At 38.1% G+C, this 23,393-nt stretch overlaps 1 protein-coding gene across 2 annotated transcripts in view; it reads right to left on the bottom strand.

The window, feature by feature from the left end:
• Nucleotides 1-22,400, bottom strand: part of LOC145977807 (N(G),N(G)-dimethylarginine dimethylaminohydrolase 1) — a 32,925-nt gene extending 10,525 nt beyond the window's left edge. Inside the window, exons 1-4 of one of the 2 annotated variants that reach the window (XM_083110109.1) lie at nucleotides 21,892-22,400; nucleotides 17,646-17,748; nucleotides 12,286-12,434; nucleotides 585-680 (exon numbers count right to left, since the gene is read on the bottom strand). In XM_083110109.1, the coding sequence (XP_082966235.1) occupies nucleotides 585-680; nucleotides 12,286-12,434; nucleotides 17,646-17,748; nucleotides 21,892-22,149 (606 nt within the window). In that variant the 5' untranslated portion in view covers nucleotides 22,150-22,400. The remainder of the gene's footprint in view (nucleotides 1-584; nucleotides 681-12,285; nucleotides 12,435-17,645; nucleotides 17,749-21,891) is intronic. The other variant, XM_083110110.1, reaches the window with a different exon arrangement.
• Between the last annotated feature and the right edge of the window lie 993 nt (nucleotides 22,401-23,393).

Genomic DNA, 23,393 nt, shown 5'->3' with positions numbered 1-23,393 from the left:
CAATGCTGAAACTTTGAAAAAAAAAAAAAAAAAAAATGAAATTATAGCGTTCAGAAAATTTTAAATTTGGGCCTTTGCCCCAGCTAACCCCTTAATTGTCGCACATTGCTTAAAAGGTTACATGTAAAGTCTTACATGTAGAATTTATTTTTTCAAAAAGATGTAGTTTTCATAGTAACAAAAGGGAAAGAAGGGCTTTTTCAAATGACGCTTGTTAATAACAGTAACAATGGATATATTATTTTGTAAATCGAATATGACATACCTTTATATATATACTGAAGAACAAAAAAGACAGAACAGTAATATCGTGTGTAGTTTTAAAAAAATGGTGCGAACTGCTGGTTGATATATTGACCATCAGCCTCAACGGAAATACTTTCGAGCAAAACCATCTGGAAGCTGAAGGTTAATTTTAGCATTTTGTGTGTTGTCTGCTAGAAAGGCAGAAAAGCATCAAAGGAAAGAAGATATTGAATGAGTTCTGACTTTTAAATACACATTTATATATTGTTTAATTAAGATAACACAACACTTCTTCTACAACTTTACTTCAATAATAATAATAATAATAATGTACTAACCTTTAAAACCTCTTGGGCTGGCTTCCCTGCACCAACACAAATCACATCCTGCCCTGCCATAGAAACCATAGCTTTGAGATGGTGGGATTCAGTCACCTAGGAAAAACCACATGAACAGTTACCAAAAGAAACTTAGAATTATTCCCAATCCATTCCACTACCAGTACTCTGAAAGAAATCTCTATAAAATAAAGCATCTAGCATTCAGTTAATGTCATGACAAAGCGAAAAATATAACTTACATATAAATAGATCATAAATATCTTACAACTATGCCAAAATCAAATGAAAAGAAAGAAAAAAGTTATCATCTAATTATATATGCCATACCTAATCACCACAAAGCATCAGTTAAGTTAGCTTAAATTTGTCAACTGAAAGTATTTTACATATTTGTAAATTATTTTGCCATTGCTTGATACCAGCATAGACTACCATTCTGGAATAATAATATTAAGTGTAAACAAACTTAAAACCAAATGCGTTATAGAGGCAAAAAGCTTGCTTGCAATATTTTATCATTCCTTTACTGATATACTACAGTCACTCCACCAGTCTAGAAAATTAAACAAACATTCAGAAAAAAGTGAGGAAAGGGTATATATTCATGTTCTTTGGATCCAAATTTATAGGAAAATATGAAAAAAAAGAAGGGGAAGGTATGGAGTAATACAATATACAAAAATGGGACAAAAATAACACACACACACCTGTGCACAAGTGCAGAATATATTTATCTAATGAATATAGATATCCATGCTTTATAGTATGAGGTGCATTTCAAAACAAAGGGACGATTATTTATAAAAAAGTGACTGGCAACAGTGATCGGATCGCGCCTGCGCAGTAATATCAACTGGTCCATTGGGGACCTAACAATCATATTTTCTCTGATATCTGCTGGTTTTTGTGAGAGTTAGAGCATGTTAAAATGGCGGCGCAAATACACAATCCCACCAGTTGAGAAGTACGATCTGTGATTCAATTTCTTAACGCCAAAGTTATAGTGCTGCCGAAATTCACAGAGAATTGTGTGGTCTGAGGGAATGGGGATCTACGTGAAAAGTCATGCCAACTGTTTTCTGGTACCAACAAGGTGTGCTTCTTGTGGATGTCATGGATCCACGGAAAACACTTACATTGTAGGCATACTGTGGAACACTATGAAACCTAAGACGTACCATACAAAACCGATGATGCGGAATATAGCACTCAGGAACTGTTCTTATCCATCACAACTAGAGGTGTGCGGGATCCTGAAAAGTCGGGACCGGGATTGGGAAAAAAACAATTCCCATCCTGGTCCCAACTTACTTTTCGGGATCCTGAGCAGCCAGGAAATACCACTTGGTCATTTTAAAAAGTTGTTAATTCTTGACGTTTTCGGCACTGTAAGTGTCTGGAACTTATCGGAAATTGTTAGTTTTTATTCCAGAAATGCAAAAATATTCACTTCAGGTGAAAATGACTTGTAGAATTTGAGATTTCCAGAGCTTCAGGAAATTTCGAACATTTCCCACCCTGAAAATTTCCAGACTTTTTTAGGAAATTGCAATTTTTTTCCATCCCGAATGTTGGGATTTAAAAAAATTCCCATCACGACCAAAAAGTTTGTCCCACACACCCCTAATGACAATACTAGCACATACACTGCTGCCCCCTCTCCAGACGATTGAGAGGTTCGAATGGGAACTTTTTGAACACTCCTCAAATAGTCCTGACCTTGCACCTATCACATCTTGCTACACCTCAAAAAAGTGAAGCCTGCATCTCAACGATTTGAAGAAACTGAGGTGTTGAAAATGGCAGTGTTGGATTGGCTGGATTCCCAGGCAGCACTATAACTGTACAGAGGGAATAAAAAAGCTTGTTCCACGGTACCAAACGTACTTGGAAAATACTGATGACTATGTTGAAAAATGAAGTGAATATATACTTGTTTGTAGCCATTAATACAGTGTTGCTACACTTCTTTTCTTCTTTGATACAATTTTTGAAATGCACCTCGTATATTACAATAGATTGCCATTTTGTTAAAATATGATGTGCAAAAAGTGATTTACTGCCTTATCTTGATTAACAGTAGAAGTCCTTTACTTGAAATTCAAAAAAACATTAACCCATAAACATAGGCCGCAGTGTACCATATTGTGATGACGGATGTGACATACGTCAGTGTGTTTTCAACTTTTGGAATATCCTGGGACTCAGGTAATGTTCAGAACTTTTAAAGCTTCATTGGCCTTGATGTATCACATTACTAATTAGTGAAGTTTAATTTGATTCTGGCTACATTTGGGTGAGGATTTTTACATTGATTTTTTTTTCTCCAAAGGTATGAGTAGCAAGTGTATAATTCTTGCCATGAGAATGGAACACACATCAGGTAATTTTGAACCCTACATTGTGGTGTTGCCGACATGAAGACCCAGCAAAGATAAATTTCGTTAAAAAAAAAGAGAAAAAAAGAGTTATAGCCTATTTGTGCTGAAGAAAACGAGGTATATTTTATAACTCAAGCAATTATAGTTTCAGAGATATATATATTTTTATTTAAGGCCTTGTGGAATTTTAAATTCCTTGCTGGAAACATACTTGGCATTGGTGCATACCGGGAAAATCAGTCTCAGCATTTAAGGGTTAATATTTCCCCAACTTTATGTTTTCCTTCTCAAAGATACTATTGAAACAAATAACGTCTCACGGGAGTGCTCTTGTATGTACAGTTTATTTACACATACCTTCCCTACTCCGTATATACACCTTTCCATTACAGATCCAATAACACATGCTCTAAGTTGTATTTTGCCCCCTCACACAGAGAAATGCACTTATCAAGACTTCACTCTACGAGCGCACTATTTAGCATAGCGCTAACCCAACCCTGCAGTTTATCATGAAGAGGTCCTTAAACGTATGGTGCTTACTCTCCGTGTCTCAATTCATCCATAAAACTGCCTTAATTCATTGAGGGATGGCCACTTTCTGATCTGAGAGCCTGAGAATCTGTGTCTGAGAGGATATGAGCGCATGAGCAAGCGTAACAAGTCGGAACCCGGTATTTATACCTCCGACAAACGACCCACCCCCAACCACTGGGTCAAGGTCTAATTGTTACCTTTCAAACAGGGAAGCTGTTAAGGGAAAGCAACCGTTGGATTCCCTGGCTACTGGGCAAAAGGCAACCTAGGCCAGAGCATTTACAAATATCCAAACTTTTACACACATACTTTCCATTTTGCAGCTGTGTACGTAAAAACCACACAGCAATACTGCAAAGTATGAGGTAGCTTTCAGCCCACAATGTTTGTCACTTGGAAACAAACCTTCAGATATAAATGCAACCTTTCACACTGAAGTGAAAAGACAAGCTACATATATCACCTTGGAGTGTTGGTCAGACATGCACAATGATTTTTTTATGGAACAGACTGAAGGTGCTGTCGCTTGTCACTTTAGTGTGACCATGCTGCATGTAAATTGTTGCTTGACACCTGTCACATCAGTCTGAAATATGGCTTAAAGAACAATGTTGCTGACCCACATAAGACAACTTGTGTACATCCATAAACCACATAATTACATCACATGTAATAGTGTGTAGAAATTATGTAAAATTTAGGCAACAAAATCTGGATAATTGATTGACTGATTTGCTTTATTTTACTTCACTTTAGTGCCACTTTTGGCTAATTTGCAAATATGGGGATGAGTGATGATATGATGAAATTGACGGACACTCACAAACATTAATGCCCAGGCCAGGATTCGAACCCGGGACCCCTGGTGTCATAGTGCAATGTGCTAGCCAGGAATCTGCTGGATAATTGATAACCAGATTTCAAATTATGATATCCATTTCTGATGGAACAGAAAATCTGAATAATGGATAAACCGAATATTCAGATAGAAAAGGTTTGATCAAGGATTTGTAGAAAATTTGTGCAGTGAAATACAAAAATGATAAATTAAAAAATATGTGGATAGCCCATATAATGGATAAATGATAAAAATGTCCGTATAATGAGCACATTCAGATATCCAGACATTTTAGATATCTGGATAGTCCAAATATCAGAATATCTGATATTTAAAATCCAGATAGAAAATTCCTCAATATCCAGATAAAATGTCACCTGGATTTGGCCATCTCTAGTAGAAATCATCACACTGCAGTTGGCTTTCAGAAATGCAATGCAATTGGCACATGTATTTAGTACTTTCTTGTCTTTGTGGAATTCTCATAAAAATTGAAGGTTTTTAAAGCAAAGGGTGGATGGGGAAAAATTATTTTTTTACAGATACCAGTAAGTGCTGACAAAAATATAGATAATCGACATGAACCGCCAAAGGAGCGATGATAATTGAATATTTACCGCCAAAGGGGGGATGAGAATATATACAAGATATATGTATACAGTAAGTAATGCTACTAAGCAATAAATGGTATTATTCTGATTAAGGGCTACAGGTGGAGAGAAGAACGCATTGAAGATTAGCTTTACGGAACAAGGAACAAGACTGTCAAGGTTTTATTTCCTCCTTGCAAGCAGGAAGAATTATAAGAAATTTAAAAAAATATTGAAAAGTCTATTCCAACTAACCACAATGAAGAGATTTCAACTGAAAGAAAGATGTAACAATTAGTTTTGGGCATCCTGTTGTTTCAACCTCATTTCAACAGCCGAGTGACAAGATCCAACGGCATTTTATTATCTTCTAAAGCATCTGAGGGGACCATTGACAGGGCGACCCACACGATGGGGGGGGAAAAAAAAGAGGCTCTGGCCTGCAGAAAGGAGCAAGAGAAAAGGTCGAAGCTAACCCCTCTCCCTTTCCTCTTGCTCCTGTCAAAGGCAAGGTCCACCTGGCAGGCAGGGATCAAAGAAAGGAAGCTGTAAATAATAGAAGTTAACATATTTTAAGAAGGTAATTTATGTTTTTTATGTCATTTTCTTTTATTGTTTCATTCATTTAAATAAGTGTGATTATTGTTATTGGAAATGTTTTTAGGGGATTTGTTTCATTTTTAAGTTTTGGTGTAGCCAGGGGGGAAAATGGGGCATTAGCCCATTTCAGCATTAATGTGAAATTTAAAAAAATAGGTCCGGATAATTATGACTATTTTCATATTCATTATCCTAATTATCCACAATATTGAATACACCTCTTGTTTTTAGATGAAAAAACACTCACATTTGTTAAGCAAAAGTAACAGTCATCGGTATAGTTTTTTGGTTCACGCCAAACCATTGGAACACCAAATGACAAGTGATCTTTCTTGCCCTTCACCCACTGAGTCAGTCTTGCGTTACAATTTGTACAAACCACGTGAGGTGCCCAATCACAATCCTGGTCCCCAAGAGCACAGCCGAAATACAACTTATATGCTGTCCTCAGTAGTTCCAAAATCTAACACCTACGATTTTTCGGTGTAAATTCACCGCAAAGATAACAAAATATATTTGGTGAATTTTTACAACTAATTACTTTTTTGAAATCAGCATCACCGAATTAGTAAAGTGCACCATGTTTCTTCCGTGTACATTTTTCATTGTTGAACAGCCCTAATAATTATATTAAATACATGGTGTATTAAAAAGAATAATCGGATTTCAAGCTATATTTATGAAACCAATGAACCTTGCAGTAAGTTGTAAAATACATATTGGAATATAGAGTTTTACTTACTTCTTACAAATGCTCAATATGCCCACCTTTAGATGCACGGCATATATCCACACGATAGTCAAATTCATCCCATGCTTGAGGGAGCTTGTCTGGTGTTACTGCAGTCACTCCTGTGTTATGAGGTTTCGCAGCTTGTCTTGTGCCAACAGTTCTTGGGCACGTACACGGAGTCTTTCACAAACCACTCTTTCCCAAACCCCAAGAGAAAATCACAGACAGAGATCTGATGACCTCGGTTGACAATGGTATAAAGCCAAATCGGCTCCCTATGGCCGATCCATTGTTGAGGAAACTCATTGTTAAAAAATGAACAAACATCCAGGTGCCAGTGTGGTGGTGCTCAAAGTAAAACCTATTCTAAGTAAAACTTTATGTTCCAACTTACTGCAAGGTTCTATGTTCGTTGGTTGCCTAAATATAGCCTTTTGAAACCTGATGATTCTTTTTGATACACAGTGTATTACGTATTATAATAATTTGTCAATCAATTTAAATCTATACCAATAGTTCAAAAAGTTTGGAAAAAAGAAACCCTGCAAATAAAACAAATAAAATTTTCTTCTTTCCTCACCAGTCTTTATTTTCAAGAATTCAGTGCTGGATTTTTGCACACACGTAGTATGAAATAGCATAACAAACTGTATGAATTAATTTTAAAAATATACACATTACAAAGGTGGGCGAGATGAAATGGTTGGAAAAAATTTACTAGTGGCATAGAGGAAATTGAGGGGGAATCTCAAATGTACAAATGATGAACTGCAAGAGGGTGAGTACACTAACTACTGTAATGGCATGAATTGGGAAGAGGGAATTACAGCCAGGGTGCTTTTCTTTACTGCTAAGTTAAGTTCTGTGGCTGGTTATATCAATACAATGGAACATATGACACCAAATGAAAAGAATGACTACGATTTCCATGTGGATACAAATACCTTGAATATTTCATTATGTGCAGAATTTGCTTCAGAAATTCTTCTACACTTTACTTGTGACATAACAAAATTTAATTGTAGATCCACAAATTCTTATGGCAACACTATCCCACAGTACATCAGGAAAAGTTCAGGTATGTACGAGGGCTATTCAGAAACCGATTAACTGATAATAAAACATTTTCCCACATTATACATTCAATCTTGATGGTCCCAACATAGCAAAACATTATAAAACTTTCCTCAGTTTAAAATTTTGCTGCATAATGAGTTGTTTTTTTAGCTTGGTCCCTTGAAAATGTAAAATCAAGGTTCCACTGTAGTGTCTTTCATGGAATGGCAGTTAGCACAGCGGGAAGTGGGATCACATCTGCTGGCATTTAGACTCACAGTTGTACGCTAACTTGCCACTTGACGCGTCAGTGTTTCAGTTTTCAGATAACTGGCGTCAAGTTTGCAAGTGTTTGTTAAGTGTTAAGGTGTTAACAAGTGTTTTTGATTGTTTTGTTTCAGTTTACGTATTACTGGTGCCTTTCTGCAGTCTAATAATGCCATGCTATACATACAATTTGAAACAAAGCATTTTTATGTAAGACTCTTACGTCATTACAAATTGTTGTAAGGAAGTTAGAATACATTTTGCAGCAGAATTCCCCGACGATCCTGTTTCACACAGAGACAGCGTTCGGATACTTGTGAACAAATTTAGGTAATCAGGATCTGTTCTTAATGACAAACTAGACAATGTTGAAGTATGATCAAAAATTCGTCTGGCACTTTGCACAAGAAACAGACATTTTCATGATGTCTGCATGGTGAGCTACCAAGCTTTTAAACCAGAAGTCACACATTAGAAGAACTGAAAGAAAATATCAGAAGAGAAATTGAAGATATTTCGGAAGAGGAACTGATACATGCTAGTGAAAATTTCCTATAAATATGCTGTAAACGTGTGGAAGCAGGAGGACACCATTTCCAACACCTCTTCTAACAAGGTACATGCTCATTTTAATTGTAAACTGTCAATGTAATTGTACGAGATTATCTCATTACACAGCTAGCGGTTCGTTACATGGATGTTGCATTCAGTTTGGTACCAGATGCGATCATACTTCCTGCTGTGCTATAGTGGAACCACAGGCAAAAGAGCTTACGTAGAACTGCATTGCGCTCGCTGATGTGGGGGATGGCAGGGGCGGGGGGGGGGGGGGGGAGGCCTTCATCACAGCCCGAGTCAGTGTTGCCAGGCCTATTGATTTCTCGGGAATTTTCTTAATAAACTGTACCTATGGAACCACCAAGAGCTTGCTAAGGAAAAGTGTTTGCTGCTCATCTTACTTGGGCATGGAGGAAAAAGGTAGAGCAGAGCACGCGGAACTGCAATCAGCCATGAAAAGTGCTGTTAGAACTGTGAAATTATGCCAAAAGCTACTCAATTGTGCTGGGACATTATTATTATTATTATTTTTTATTACTATTATATTCTATCTTTAAATGGTTGTACTTTATGCCACACCAAAATCTATTTCTATTTTGGTTATTTTATATCGCTTTTGTGCCTCTACGGGTAAGTACGACAATAAGGATGAATGAGGAACTGATGAAATGGCATATCAGATGGCACAAACACAATTACACGTTTTAGGCAGAACCTCTGACTTCGTAGCATAGGCAATATATTTTATATATTTTTTTCTAGCAAATGGGGAGGGGAGGAGACACCCCAGCATAAGTGTTGTTACCTTCAATTATTGAGGAAGGCATACTGTATAATTCACCAATATGTTTCACTGTTAGTAACAACAAATTTGCTAAGAACGAACAGAGATAGTTCAATTACAAAGGAAATTATGCACCCCCACCTTCCCCGCAGTTGCTTGGAACTTTCATCGTCTTGAAAATACTTACTTTTCTATAAAATTATATAGGGGCATAGACGTCCGAAAGGAGGTGCAAGAATGGCCACCACCCCACCCCTCAGTAAATGAATCTTAACCTAAAAGTATATACCTAGGTATATTTTTTTTACATCAATTATTATAATGGGGACGAAGGACATGATGATTTCAAACTCAAGTGGTGTTTTTTGAGGGGACACTATTACGGGGTAATATGCCTCGATAAGGCACAACTTACACCACATGCCACCATTTCACTAAATAATAAAGTCCAGTTTTTGAAATGTACTGACTTTGCTCTCTTGCTATCACCACATCATGTGGCTTCCTCAGAAGATGGACAAGACTAGTCAAGGTTTAAAACATGAGGAAGGTAAGTTAAAAAAGGTAAAAAGAGGATAAAAAATAAACGACAATGCAGTGTCCTGTCACTCCTTCCCACTCCATCTCTTGCTGGCAACTGACTGTCATATGCAATATGGCTGCCTCGCTGACAGGAAGTAAAGATGTCTGCATCAAAGATGTCTGACCATTTGTTATTGTGATGTGACTGTCATTTGTTTTTTCAGGATTCCATACAGAAACACTGCACTTTTTTGTTGGTAGTTTTTTCTAATAATAATTCCCATCCTTCATCTAATGATCCTGCATGCCCATTTAAGATTCGCGATGTTTTTAGGATGGCAAATGACCAGTCTTGTCCATCTCCTGAGGAAGCCACATGATGTGGTGAAAGCTAGAGATGAAAGTAAGTACATGCCAAAAACTGGACTTTATTACTTAATAATATGCCTCCTTTACCGCTCTAGAAAAATACCTTGCTTGCCCTTCCATGGAAAAAATCTGCTGACATCCAAGATTAGGGGGCAATTGGCCCTTGTCCCCCACTGCCTCCCCAACTCCCACCCCCGAGAACATCATTAGGTATAATTTTTTTTAGCAGATCTGGTTTCCCAAGGAACAATCTCGCGATGTTTTTAAGTCTGACCTGGCAACACTACCCCAACCCGAGAATGGCAGGGAAGATGCGCGAATGCTATTGACCGAAGGTTCTTTTCCTTGTGGCCGATCTATAGCCGCTGCTCCATGGATGCCTCGACCAAAGAAGGCACCACACCATGAAGGTGTATAGGGCCCCCCACTTTTTTGATCATGGCCGAAGGTGGGGGTGATGTGAACAGCAGCACACTTCTGGTTAGGTTAGTTAGTTAACTCCAGGTACCCACTTTATATGACGCTGGGTGTGCACCAGAGCCGCTTGAGCACAGCACAGTTTCAACTGAAAATAAAAACTACTATTTTATCTCAAGACATACAATCCACAGACCCATATCCAGTAAATTGCTTTAGACCTTCCCTTCACTTTCACTGGAATGTTTCAAAAGTAAGACAACAGCGGTTCCACAAATTTCTAGAATCCAGTTGTTTTTGAATAAACTGTATTATATTAAACTTACAATTCCTTTTGCTGTTAAACGTATTCAGGTTAATATGTGGTATGGCTATGTATGAAGAGCTGTATAACCAGTGTGAGGCCAAATTTCCCACTGGAGGATAAATTCCAAACTCCTGGAGCATCAGGAAACTATATAGAGAGCAACCAAATGGGGGGGGGGGGATATGGTAATCACTCTCATTTCCCTTCATATACCAAGGACATCAACTTCAAAAGTGATGTACTTGCTTATCAACATACATGGTCTGTTCAAAAAAAGACCAGACTTTTGTCATGGGGTACGAACCATTGTTCTTAGCGAGTTCCGGCAGGTGGCATTCTCTAGCGGCAACCTTCAGAAACACACTGTTGCATGCTGCATCACACTATGCTCACCAGTAGCCTGGTTAGAGCCACCAAAGTAAACACGTGCAGTAATCTCTCGTCGCGTTTGCTTCACAGCAGTGAAGATGAAGGACCAAACGGAGCAGTGTGTTTGAGTGAAATTTTGCTTTAAACTGGGGAAATCTTTAAGTAAAACTTGGAAAATGCTTCAGCAAGCCTTTGGGAAGGACTGTATGAGTCGATTGCAGTATCATGACTGGTTTCAGCATTCAAGGAGGGCAGAACATCAATCCAAGAATATTCAAGATCGGGACGACCTTTGACAACAAAAAAAAAAACATGAACACATCGATGCTGTTTGGTCCTTCGGTCGATTATTCATACAAATCGACGTTGACTGTCAGAGAGATTGCCGAGGAAATCGGCATCAGAATCAGGTCATGTCATGCAATTTTGAGGGATGCTGTGCGCAGAAAATGCCTACCTGTTGAAACACAAAGAGTTGGGTATTGCGCCAAGTCACACATCACTGCTTGCTGGCCATTTTTTGACTTCTCATGTGATAACCATCGTGCCCTGCCCAACTTACTTGCCAGACTTGGTTTATGCAGATTTTTCTGTTTTCCTAGTTGAAAAAAACTTGAAAGGGCATCATTTTGTAAGTGTAGACGAAATTCAGCAGAACACGACAACACAGATGAGAGCTATTCCCAAAAATGCATTCCAGGAGGTGTCCGATCAGTGGCAGAAATGATGGGACTGCATTGCAAGTATGGGAGAGTGCTTTGAAGGGGACAAGCACGTGTAATGTTGTAATTGGGGTAAAAATGTTTGCATTGCAAAACTCCGGTCTTTATTTGAACAGCCACGTAAAATACAACTACATAGAATCATAAAGTTCACTTCTCAAGGAAGAGATTGAACTGGAAGGTAAGCATGAGCTATTGTAAATAAGTATTTGTTTTTTAAAAAAAGGCTCATTAAGTCGTTACAGTTTAGCAAAAAAAAGAAAGTGTATTATTCATTAAAATAAATGGTGCAAATTTACACTCTTCCTGCAAATACAGTAACAATGCCATGCTTGTACCTTTCTCTCCTATTTTTTCACCTTTATTTTCGCAAAAAAAATACATCATGCAACGAAACACTACCTCACTCACAAAGCAACAACTTGAAGCCTTCCTGCCTGCCTACTTCATAATGTGTGAAATGTTCAAAAATAAACTGATGAAGAGCATGCTTGCTTTTTTTTTAATCAATTCCTTGATGTGGCTGGTGTGCAAATGCTAGCGGACGCAGGCTGGCATAAAAACATGCCACCTCCATGAACGGGCTGTGCCAGAACATGCAGCCACCCTGGTGTGGTGTCTTTTTTGGAAATGAGGTCATGGTCTCACCTGAATGCATGAATTGGATGACTCATGGAGAGATGTTACGCGTGGTCTCACCTTGATGGGTGTGCAGGGGAACTCTGGGAAGGCAGCGGCCACAGCTCGAGCTCCGGCTTCGTTGGTCCACTCGGATAGCCCAACAAAGAATTCCCGCCCTGAAGAAACGAAAACAATGCTTTGATTACATATATCTGATGGTCATGCGTTAATCCTCCACTGGTACGTGGGAGTCATTCTTGTGGCATCTATTCTTGTAGTGTGTTTTTATAGCAATTGTGAGTGTCCTCATGCTTTAACTTGTATCTGCTCCATCGAAAAACCACCATTGCATCATCGTGACTATCTCACAAGGTTTAAATAACCATGGCTTCATAAAGGGGGAGGGTATAACGGGTCCCCCTCCTTTTGGTTTAGTAACATTTTGCATTAATAACATAATCAAATCAACAATTAAACATTTCATTGTTACTTGAAAGCTGGCAGTAAGAGCTTACAATGCATAAGGAGTGAGAGTAAGGCCGCCAAAGGGGAGACCAAGATGTCAGTGGAAAGAGAGCAGATAGTGGAGAATGTAGGAGAAGAGGACAAGATTGGAACACCGTGGAAAGAGAGGAGTGCCGGAGGACCAGAAGAAAATGGAGAGGGTTGACTTCTATGCTGACCCAGCCAGAGACAGGAAACGGCAAAGGATGTTGATGACGACTTGGAAGAATTTTGAAAAATTTACTTCAAGTTTTATTTCGAGCACGTTAAAATGGCAGCACAAATACACAATTCCACCAGTTGAGAAGTACGATCTGTGATTCAATTTCTTAACGCCAAAGTCATAGTGCTGCCGAAATTCACAGAGAATTGTGAATTCCGAGGAAATGGGGAAAGAAAAAAGTACGGCAATGGTGTTGTGCGTTCACCACTAAAGGCGAAAAATTCAAGTGAATTCAATCTGCATGAAAAGTCATGCCAACGGTTTTCTGGTACCAACAAGGTGTGCTTCTTGTGGATGTCATGGAGCCAGGGAAAACACTCACATTGTAGGCATACTGTGGAATACTAGCAAACCTAAGACGTACCATACAAAACCGATGATGCGGAATATAGCACTCAGGAACTGTTCTTATCCATCACAACTAGGGGTGTGCGGGATCCCGAAAAGTCGGGATTGGGAAAAAAAACAATTCCCATCCTGGTCCCAACTTACTTTTTGGGATCTCGAGCAGCTGGGCACTTTAAAAATTTAATTCTTGACGAAAAACAGATTACAAGAATAGATGCCATAGGAATGACTCCCACCCTACCAAGAGAATTAATGCATGATGGTCACATTCTTCAATTACAATAATGCCATTCAGGCTGTAACTGGCAATAATTACCATAATTCCTCACTCTCAAAAAGTGAAAATTCACAACTTTTCAAAAGTTGAAAAAGGAAATATGAATCCACTGCTGCAAAAAGCATAATAACCCATTTTATTAGAGACATTAGAGAAACTGGCTGAACCTCAGAGCCACTTTTGCAGGGACATTAGCAGAAAAATTCCTACTCGATATCACCTATCCTGGAAATTGAACCAGGTCTCCATGACAAACTGAGAATTTTATCCAACTGTGGTAGTTTACTCAATGCATAAAGGTGGCTCCAAAACTATTTACAAATGTATGTCTGCTTCTAAATGCATCAATATTTTGAAGTAACATTTTACTGCTTTCAAGTACAGGGTAATTATAAATGATTCATCGGGTTTTAAAGCGAAATATTTCCAAAACTATTAATAAAATATGTGTGTGCTAATCATGAAATGAAAGTTTAATTTCTTATTTGTAACCTTGGCATCTACCAACAGATGGCAGCACAAACCTAGTTTCAACAATGGCATCTATGCAGCAGAAAGGATTCTGTGTTTTGGAATATGAGAAGTGTTTTTCCGTTGTTACCATACAGTGTGCATTTGCTTTGGGGACATGTGACACAGTGTATGTGTCACCACTACCCAACAACTTTGGTTAAGCTGCACGATCACATTACAACTGAATTTACGACCATTAGTAGGGATATGCTAGAGCCTGTGTGGGGTGAACTAGACTATCGTATAGATGTATGTTGTGTGACGAAAGGAAGCCACATTGAACATTTCTGAAAGTATGTCTGAAACTTGGACAGTTTGTTTATTTTCATGTATCATTTTTTATTGTATGTTATATATTTTTTGATGCAGTCTTTTAAACCTGAAGAATCATTTATAATTACCCTGTATAACTGTAATACAATTAACAAGTATTTTTCTGCACATTTTCAAACAGAAGAATATTTTGTCTCCAAGCTCAATTTTTATGTACATACAGGGCTCGAAAAATGCCAGTCGCCATGGCGACTAAAAATTTCAGCCTGGCGACTGTGATCTTTTGCTGTAATATGTATGAAATTTTGATGATTCTAAGTTCAAATTGCAGTACAGCATAAGTTAAGCAAATGATTTTTTCTGTCGCACAACCCAAACTTTGGAAATGTATATCATGAAAACCGTACGAGATATTTACACCAGGCATTATAAAGCCTCATCCATTGAGATATTTTTCGATGCTTAAAATCAACAGTTCACTCCGTACAGAAAATTATATAAATTAATAACTGACGGAAAGCACCATTCAAATTTTTCCAGAAATGAACATCTGAGTAAGAAAAATATGTAAGAAATTATTGAAGGGTCATAATTAGACATTTGATGATTGATGCCATGTCAGTGTGTCATTTGCAACCAATATTGGTCATGTGCAACATTTGATGAATTTTTGACTGGCGATTGTATGGGTTGAGTGAAAAGTACCATTTTTGGGACATATATCTGTATATGTCAACACTAGCAGGTCGAAATTATGTCAATAGTTGCATGCAACACGTGTCGTAAGTATTGGCTATACATTTACGTGAAAAATCGTAAATCAAGATTTTGTGCCGAAATTGGACTCTTCAGAGAATCCTAGGCTGCCCCTGGCTCACTTTCACCGCCACTATGCCTGTTTTTTTAAAAATTTATTAAGCATGGCGTATTCATTGGAGCAGTACGTGTGCATTGATGAAGAGTATTTTACTACTCATTCTTACACTCATGTGCAAGAGAGGTTTTCCAATAAAAATGCCTCGCTTCTGCTGTACCTCACAAAGCAACTGTTCTACAACCAGTCAAACACCAACAAATGATCCAACACATTGTTTAAGTTGGTATTTATTGCTGAAAATCAGTTCTCAGATGTTATCGGCACATTAACAATGTTTTTTTAAAATAATGTAATTGCTTTTATTTAGATAAATGCTAACATAAATTTATGAACCCAATGATAGCCTACAGGATTAGTTTAGTGCAGAAAACCCGGTGTAAATATCTCTTACGATTTTCATGATATATATTTTCAAAGTTTGGATTGTGCAACTTTTGAAACATACAGTACGTAGTATGCACAATTCCAAGTAGGTGGTTTCCTTGCGCCTGATTTTCAGAGCTGGTGCCTAGCTTTAAAGAAAATTTTTTGAGCACTGTGTATATATATACAATTGTTGAAACCATTTTTATCAAATAGTATGAAGATTACATTGAATTTTATCTAATGTATACGTTAATGCAAATTAATATTTTAATTTAGGTTATCATCTTGAAAATAAATGCTCATGCATGAAACATGTTATATTAAGTTATATCTGAAAAAATTAATTGTAAAAGGTGACATACAATTACTTTTAAACTATAACTAAATAAGTAACTGTAGCTAAAACAGTTATATTTTCCAAACACTGAAAGTTAAGTGAGGCTGACAGATGTTGGGTACCATTTATGGTGTATTTACCATGTTATAGAATAATTTTGGGGAACAGAAGGGGCATTGTCACTCAAAAGTCTGTGTCTATGGCACAAGCACATATTAGCACAGTCACGAACACATCTGGGTTGAAATGATACCATTGATTGCAGTGGCGTCTCGTGGCCTCAGATTTGGCCGGGGCTAATTTTTTAAAGAATTTAAAATATAATGACAATTCACATGAATTACAAAAAAAAGGTATTTTTTTCTTCTAGACTACAAAACTGGACTTACTTTCTTGAAAGAATTTAAAATGTAATGACAAATTACATGAATTACAAAAAAACGGGTATTTATCTTCTTCTAAACTACAAGACTGGACTTATTATTTTTAAAGAATTTAAAATATAATGACAATTCACATGATTACAAAAGAAACAGGTATTGTTGTGAAACATACCTTTCTACGAACTTTGACTCCTGTTCTTCTGCTCAGCAAATTTTGTTATTACTTTTTCGTTGAAGCCCTCTATGTTTGAAATGTATTCTTTCTCTATTGTAAGTAAGTGCCAAGGCATTTGGTCTGTCTTGTCCCATTGCATTTCTTAAGCAGGTTTTAATACGCTTCAATGTGCTGAAACATCGTTCATATTCAGCTGTTGCCACTGGAGTTATTAAAACTATGTTTGTCATTTTTACTGTTTCTGAAAAGGTACCCCTCTAAATAATTTTAAATAAAAAATAAATGCAATCTACTGATAGAGTTTATGTTTTTCAACTCTTCATTACAATAAAGAACACGAAGTTCTCTCTTCTATGAAGGGATAATAAATCGGGGAAGATGCCTCTGTTTAAAGATTGTTCTCTTTCATTATGTCCTCGTAGAGCAAGTTCATGTCGACCACAGAATTTTAAGCAATCGATAATTCTATTTAATATATGCCTATTTTTCCGGACAAATTCATTGTGTCTTGTAATTGACAGCTTATGTCCTTCATCAATTTGTGTTCGAACATCAACCCTGCCAAACTCACTCAAACATAGCGAATTAAAGCCACCAAAACACTACAGAACAACACGCGAGATCGAACGCGACGCAACGGAGCTAGCCCCGAATCAGCACTCAAATCCATTGGACTTTCCCCTCCTCTCTCTGCTAGCATGTGACCTTCACTGTAGCGTAGGTGGGTGTAGGCCACGCCTTCCTTTGCGACGTGCCCCGGAACACGATAATTGACATCAATTGCCGCTAGGAGCGCTGTCGTATCCATTGCAACAGACGATGAATTTACGTGGGTAACAATCGCCTTTTAAAAGACTGTGTGATAGTTATGCATTATGGTGATTGATAATTATGTGAATACGTTCGTTTTTCTTTAGGGGCTAAGCCCCGGAAGCCCCAAGGGACGAGATGCCACTGATTGATTGTCGATTGAGTTGTTCCAATCCAGAAGCATCTGTGACTGTATAGACTCTTACAATCCTTATTAAGATTTAGTGGTAGCACGCTGCTTTGAAAATTAACTCTTCGCCACAAATGCTACAACTACTGTAGGTCATGCACCAAAACATACCTGTAAACAGGACATCCCCACCATCCAATTTGGCATTTTCGTCACTTATTTCAACAATAGGGAGATCCAACTCCTTCTTTAGAACTGCTCTGATCGTTTCTACCTATAATTAAATCAAAAAAATTAATAAATTGAACGCTACCTGTAATTAAATGTAAAAATGAGGGAACTAAATGCCATACAACTTACCTAATAATGTTAACTAAAATGTGTTCCACTGGGTGGATAAATGTGAAACCTGCTTTCTATGGTTGTCTTATTTCCAACTTTGTAATGATTTTTACATACAGTACAGGATGGGGGTGGTGAAGCTCCAGGACAGAATAGATCAATCACATATTAGGGTTTGGGCACATGAAGAGGATGGATGCAGAAAGACTACCAGGAAGAGCTTACAATGCACAAGGAGTGGGAATAAGGGCAACGGAGAGACCAAAATGTCGGTGGAAAGATGAGATAGTGGAGAGTGTTAGGAGAAGAGGACAAGATTGGAACATCATGGGAAGAGAGGAGTGGTGGAAGACTAGAAGAAAATGGAGAGGCTTGACATCTATGCCGATCTAGCCAGAGGCAGGAAACGGCTACGGATGATGATGATCATAGGATAAGAAATGCATCTAGAACAGGGTGCGAAATTTCCGGTCGCCAGGTCGCCACTGGCGACCAAAAGTTTTGGGCTGGCGACTAAAATTTTGTTGTTTCAAATGTGTGTCAAACACGCTTCAAGACTTCACCTCTTGAGAGAAACGGCAGAAGTTAGAGAAGAAATTCTAAAACTGAGTGATATCCACACTATTAGGTGGTTAGCCAGCAAAGAACGTGCAATAAGAGCTCTCTTGCAATCATGGAAAGCTGTTGTGACCCATCTTGAACAGGTGGCCCATAGAAGAGACAATGATCGCGCTAAAGCTAAGGATTTGTGAAAAGTTTGAAGCAATTTAAATTTGTTAAGCTTCTGTACTTCCTTTTGGATTTCTACTGGCAATTGAACCCTTTAAGCGTGGCACTACAAAATAAGAATCTTTTGATTTCATCTCTGAAAATAAGAATTGAACACTGTATTTCAGTTTTGGCTGACCTGGAATCTAATGTTGGACCAAGCGAACAAGATTTCTTGGACCATGTATCAGGGATGTGCAAGAGTTTCAGACTGTTAAAGGAAACTTAATTAACAATGCGAAGGTGTACATCACAGAAACATTGCCGTCTATGTCAACAGATACGATTGCATCTCTGCATGTTTTCGACACCTTGGGTTGGCCTCCCAAAGAAAATATTCTTCAGTTTGGGATAGAAGAAATAAAGAAGCTCTACATATACTTGAACCCGAGCCTTTATAATGAGAAAATGGATGTTTTGTCAGCAGAGTGGACAGAATACAAACTTTTGTTTCCTTCTCCAGCTTTGAATCAGACGCTGGACAAGATCCACAGTGCCGATCCACAGTGTGGAGTGTTCAGGAAGATTCCCCAATTTGCTCCAGATTTTGACATTTTGTGCTGTTCTACCAATGAGCACAGCCTCATGTGAGGGAGGTTTCAACTGTCACAACAGACTCAAGACTACTTACAGGAACTCTCTGAAGACTGAGACACTGGATGGTTTGCTCAGAGTTTTCGTAAACGAACCCCCCCCCCTCCTCCCTGTCAGAGTTTGACCCAACAGCTGCGATTGATAAGTGGTACTTCAGTGCAGAACGACAGTGCTACACAAACATTAATTCCTGACTTTTTAATAATTGCTCATATTTTTATTATTTATCAATATAAAATAGTGGCGACCAAAGTTTTTAGTCCGGCGACTGACTTCAAACTTGAAATTTCATGCCCTGATCTAGAACACTAGAAATGACTGTGGAAATGGACTAGAAGTTGTAGAAAAATAATGTGTCTTCAAGTGACAGAAAATATAATGAGCATTACATTGTGAAAACCAGAATACACGAGTGACAATACTCATAAGTCACTGCTATCTGCAACGTTTATGGAAAACAAGCTGATAGAAAGGAAAGGACTAAAATATTACGGCAACAAACCTAACCCACTTAGAATAGAATGCTTTACTGTCATTAAACAACCTCAAGTTGCAACAGACAGTGTCATACAAATATAATAATAGTACAGGATACATTGTTGTTGCAAAATAACATTTACAATACTGAAAGTAGCAAAACCCGGCCCACCTACCAATGATGTAAGTACATAAGAATGACACAAACAAAAAATTTGACAGGCATGTATAGAATTTGATTCATGTTGAATCATTATCTCACAACAATATCAAATTGCTCAATCTGAACTTTTACTTTGGCATACAACTTAACCTGCTGTTGGTCAACATGTTAGCGCTGCGCTAACATTGAAATTTATCTCCTCATGTATCTGTTGTAAAATATTAAAGCTCTTTAAGACTCAGTCTAGCTGTCTTTTGTCTTTTTATGGATGGGGAAATATTATAGGGTGGAGCATTCTCTTTTATTATTAGGAGCTGTGCCATGATCCTGTCAACAAATTGCCAGATGTTAGCATGACGCTCATGTCAACTAACCACAGGACTTTCTTTTTTCCACGATGGACAATACTCATATATTGCAATGGTTAATGGATGATACAGACTATGAAAGTGTAGGTGAGAAGCAGTACAATATTCTTTATTCAGAAGATTGTGATGTGGAGCAAGCAGCCTGGCATAAGTGATCATGACAGCAACAGTGAAGTATCAGCCATCAAAAATGGCAATCAAACTCAAAGAAATGTTCATGGGCCACAGTACACTGGGTGGAATATTCACATAATGATCATAAATGATATTGAGAACCAAAAAAATAAAAAATCGTGGTGTTAATGCTGTGCTAACATGTTTACCATCGGCATTACTCTGACATAGGTCGACTAACGCTGGGTTAACCAATTGCATCTGGGTGCTCCCCAATACTGCGGTGTCTAACACTACCACATTGTAGTGACGGGTTTCCATATTAAATTCACAATGGAGGCATGCTGCTGCACAGTAGTTGGATTCCAGCTGCACAGTAGTTGGATTCCATTTTGAATTATAGATCTGGTAGAATTCATCCATCTGAGTGCACAATGAACTTAAACCAATAACTTCACCCCTGTTCTAATGGTAAAAAATAATCTAAATTTTTTTACCATTATTTTGGTAGTGTAACACATATTTGGGTAAGTTTTTTATGATTTTTTTTTCAAATTCTCCAAGCAGGAAGGCTAATTATCGTTAAATTTTGGCAATCATTATCACACGAAATTTGAACCTTCCTTAAAGTAATAAGCACTGTTTGGATTTCGAAAAAAAATGTTTATGTTGAAAAAACAATTTAGAAATAACCTTACATAAGCATGTGCGCTTCCCATGGACAATGTATTTTCTGTTGACAAGCGACTGCAAGTACCGTAGACTAGTAGGAATTAATGTAGAAGTCAGTGGTGTGCATACAAGGTAAGTTACTGAAGCACTGCTTCGGTATGCAATTCAAATTTTGCATAATTCCCAGGATAATTAGATTCCCCGAAAGTGTCGAGAGGTATTTTTTGTGAAGACCGTGAAAGACTAAAATGCCGCAAAGCAGTGGTGTGCGATGTTTTTATCAAGGCAAGCCTGCTCCTTGATGTACTATTGTTTATTTAAAAATTATATATTCAGTGCTTTGGCTATCTAAATGGTCACTGCATGCTACTGGTAGAAGTAAATCGGAACCTTAATAGAATGCATTTAGAGACTTTATTTTAATGCTAAGAAAACCAAACCTGACCTGTCTAAACTAACTACGAAAGCATAGTATATGGAAAAAATCTTACGTAATCGCTAAAACTCAGGAGTATGTGTTAACAGAAGTAAATCGAAATCTAACTATGTTACAATTGCATTCGTAGGTCATAAAACAAAAGGAACTTGGGCCCATATTTGCTAAATGTCACTGACGTGTTGAATCAAACTTGAGACAAATGTAATGAATCAATCAGATGTTTTATGTTTTTCAGATAATTCAATATTATGTAAGTCCAGATCCAGAAAGTTGATTCTATTGAATTAGAACTTTCAAAGAGAGCTTGAAAATGTGTTGTTTTTTTTTATTGTGCTGGGAATAGAAAACGCTCTAACATGTAAACATGGTAAAAATTCTACAAAAATTTAAAATGTTTCTCACAGACCTCATATCCACACAATGGGAGACAACCCCTTTTGTTACAGTTATGTAACATTCGCATAGGAAATGAAAATATACCTCCTTAATCCTTGCTGGGTTACCGGGACGAGTTATGAGAGCAATTCCGTTGCATACAACTGCAGTGTCTTCCACAAACACACACTCTGGCAACGTTTCGTCTGGAGGCAACTCAATCACATCAAGTCCTAATTCCCGGAGCACACGTACGTAAGCTTCGTGTTGGCGTCGGGCCTCCTCCAGTTCAATTTCTCCTCTTGTCCGAAAGGAAAGGGGGATTCTACACACGAGGGCATGAGTATATTTGAAAGACGCCATATTTGAAACCACCGTGCCGACTCTTACGCATGCATCCGGCACTGCCCACTTGCTGAAGCTCTGCTCACCCCGCCCCGAATACCGAGAGATAACAGGATAATAAGAACCGCGCCTCTGCTTCTACAGTAGACAGATTGGTTCCACTGATTGATCATAACAAGGAGCTAAGTGAAAGCTTTTCTTCTTCACTCAAGTCCACGCAAGGCTCCCATTCACATTCCATGCAGACAACTTCTCTTCATCTCTTCGTTCATTTCGAATTTCGAAAGTACCGGCGAAGCTCGGTTATTTTCAAAAAGGGCTCCTCTTCCTGTTCTGTATTTTAAAACAAATTGAAGATAACGACATTTCGGTATTTCTCTTGAAGCTATGCTTGAAGCCATTGAACTCAATGCCTGAAGTTGAAGCATATAGGCAGTGACGTCGCCAGAGGAGGAGCAGGGGGCGGGTGCCGCTAGTCAGCCACTCCGCCAGCCCCCAATTATAATAATAATAATTCCTTCATTTAGCGGGCGAGGTTCAGCCGTAGGCTATTCTACCACCTTTACCAGTGACGTGCACTGAGGAGTAGCTAGTCTAGCAGAGATAGATCAATCAGTCCTCTAATTATTTTCAAAACACAATATTTATTGTCTTGTTGAAGCTACAGTTCATATGCCATACTTCTTTTTTGACGCACTTCTCGTCCCTTGGTGCGATCAAGCGGGCAAGGCTGGGAGGAAAGCTGACTTTCCTCCGCCTCACCAGTTCCAGGTAGAGAGATTTTTTTTTTTTTACAAACAGCTATGCCATATCTTAGAGTTTCGACCAATAGCAAGCCCTATGGTACGATAAAAATATTGTTATTAATTCAATAAAAAGTGCCTCCCCGATGGCGCAGTGGTACCGTCGTCGTCTTGTAATCAAGGGGTTCCGGGTTCGATTCCCGGTGGTTCGGATCCCACTTAAAACTGTAGGTCCAGTCCCGATTAGCCTTATTGTGCATAAAGTGGACTTAAAAACCAACTCAATCAATCAATCATTTAATAAAAAACATCGAAGAAGAATACATCAATGGAAGAGAAATTTATATGTGGAATTAACACACGTCACTTTGGTTGTCGTAGCTTATGAAATGGAAAAGTAAATATGATAAGTTCAATTTCGGTGATTGTTTTCAAAATATTTGCGTAAGATCGTTTTCGCTTTTTGGTATGGAAAGCATGTTTTCGCCTTTAAATAAAATACCAATAAACTTTTGGTTG

This window comes from Lepisma saccharinum, chromosome 23 (genome assembly GCF_977018435.1).
Source record: "Lepisma saccharinum chromosome 23, izLepSacc3.1, whole genome shotgun sequence".
NCBI lineage: Eukaryota > Metazoa > Arthropoda > Insecta > Zygentoma > Lepismatidae > Lepisma > Lepisma saccharinum.
The sequence above is the reverse complement of the archived record's forward strand: the minus strand, read 5'-3'. Positions and strand labels throughout refer to the sequence as shown.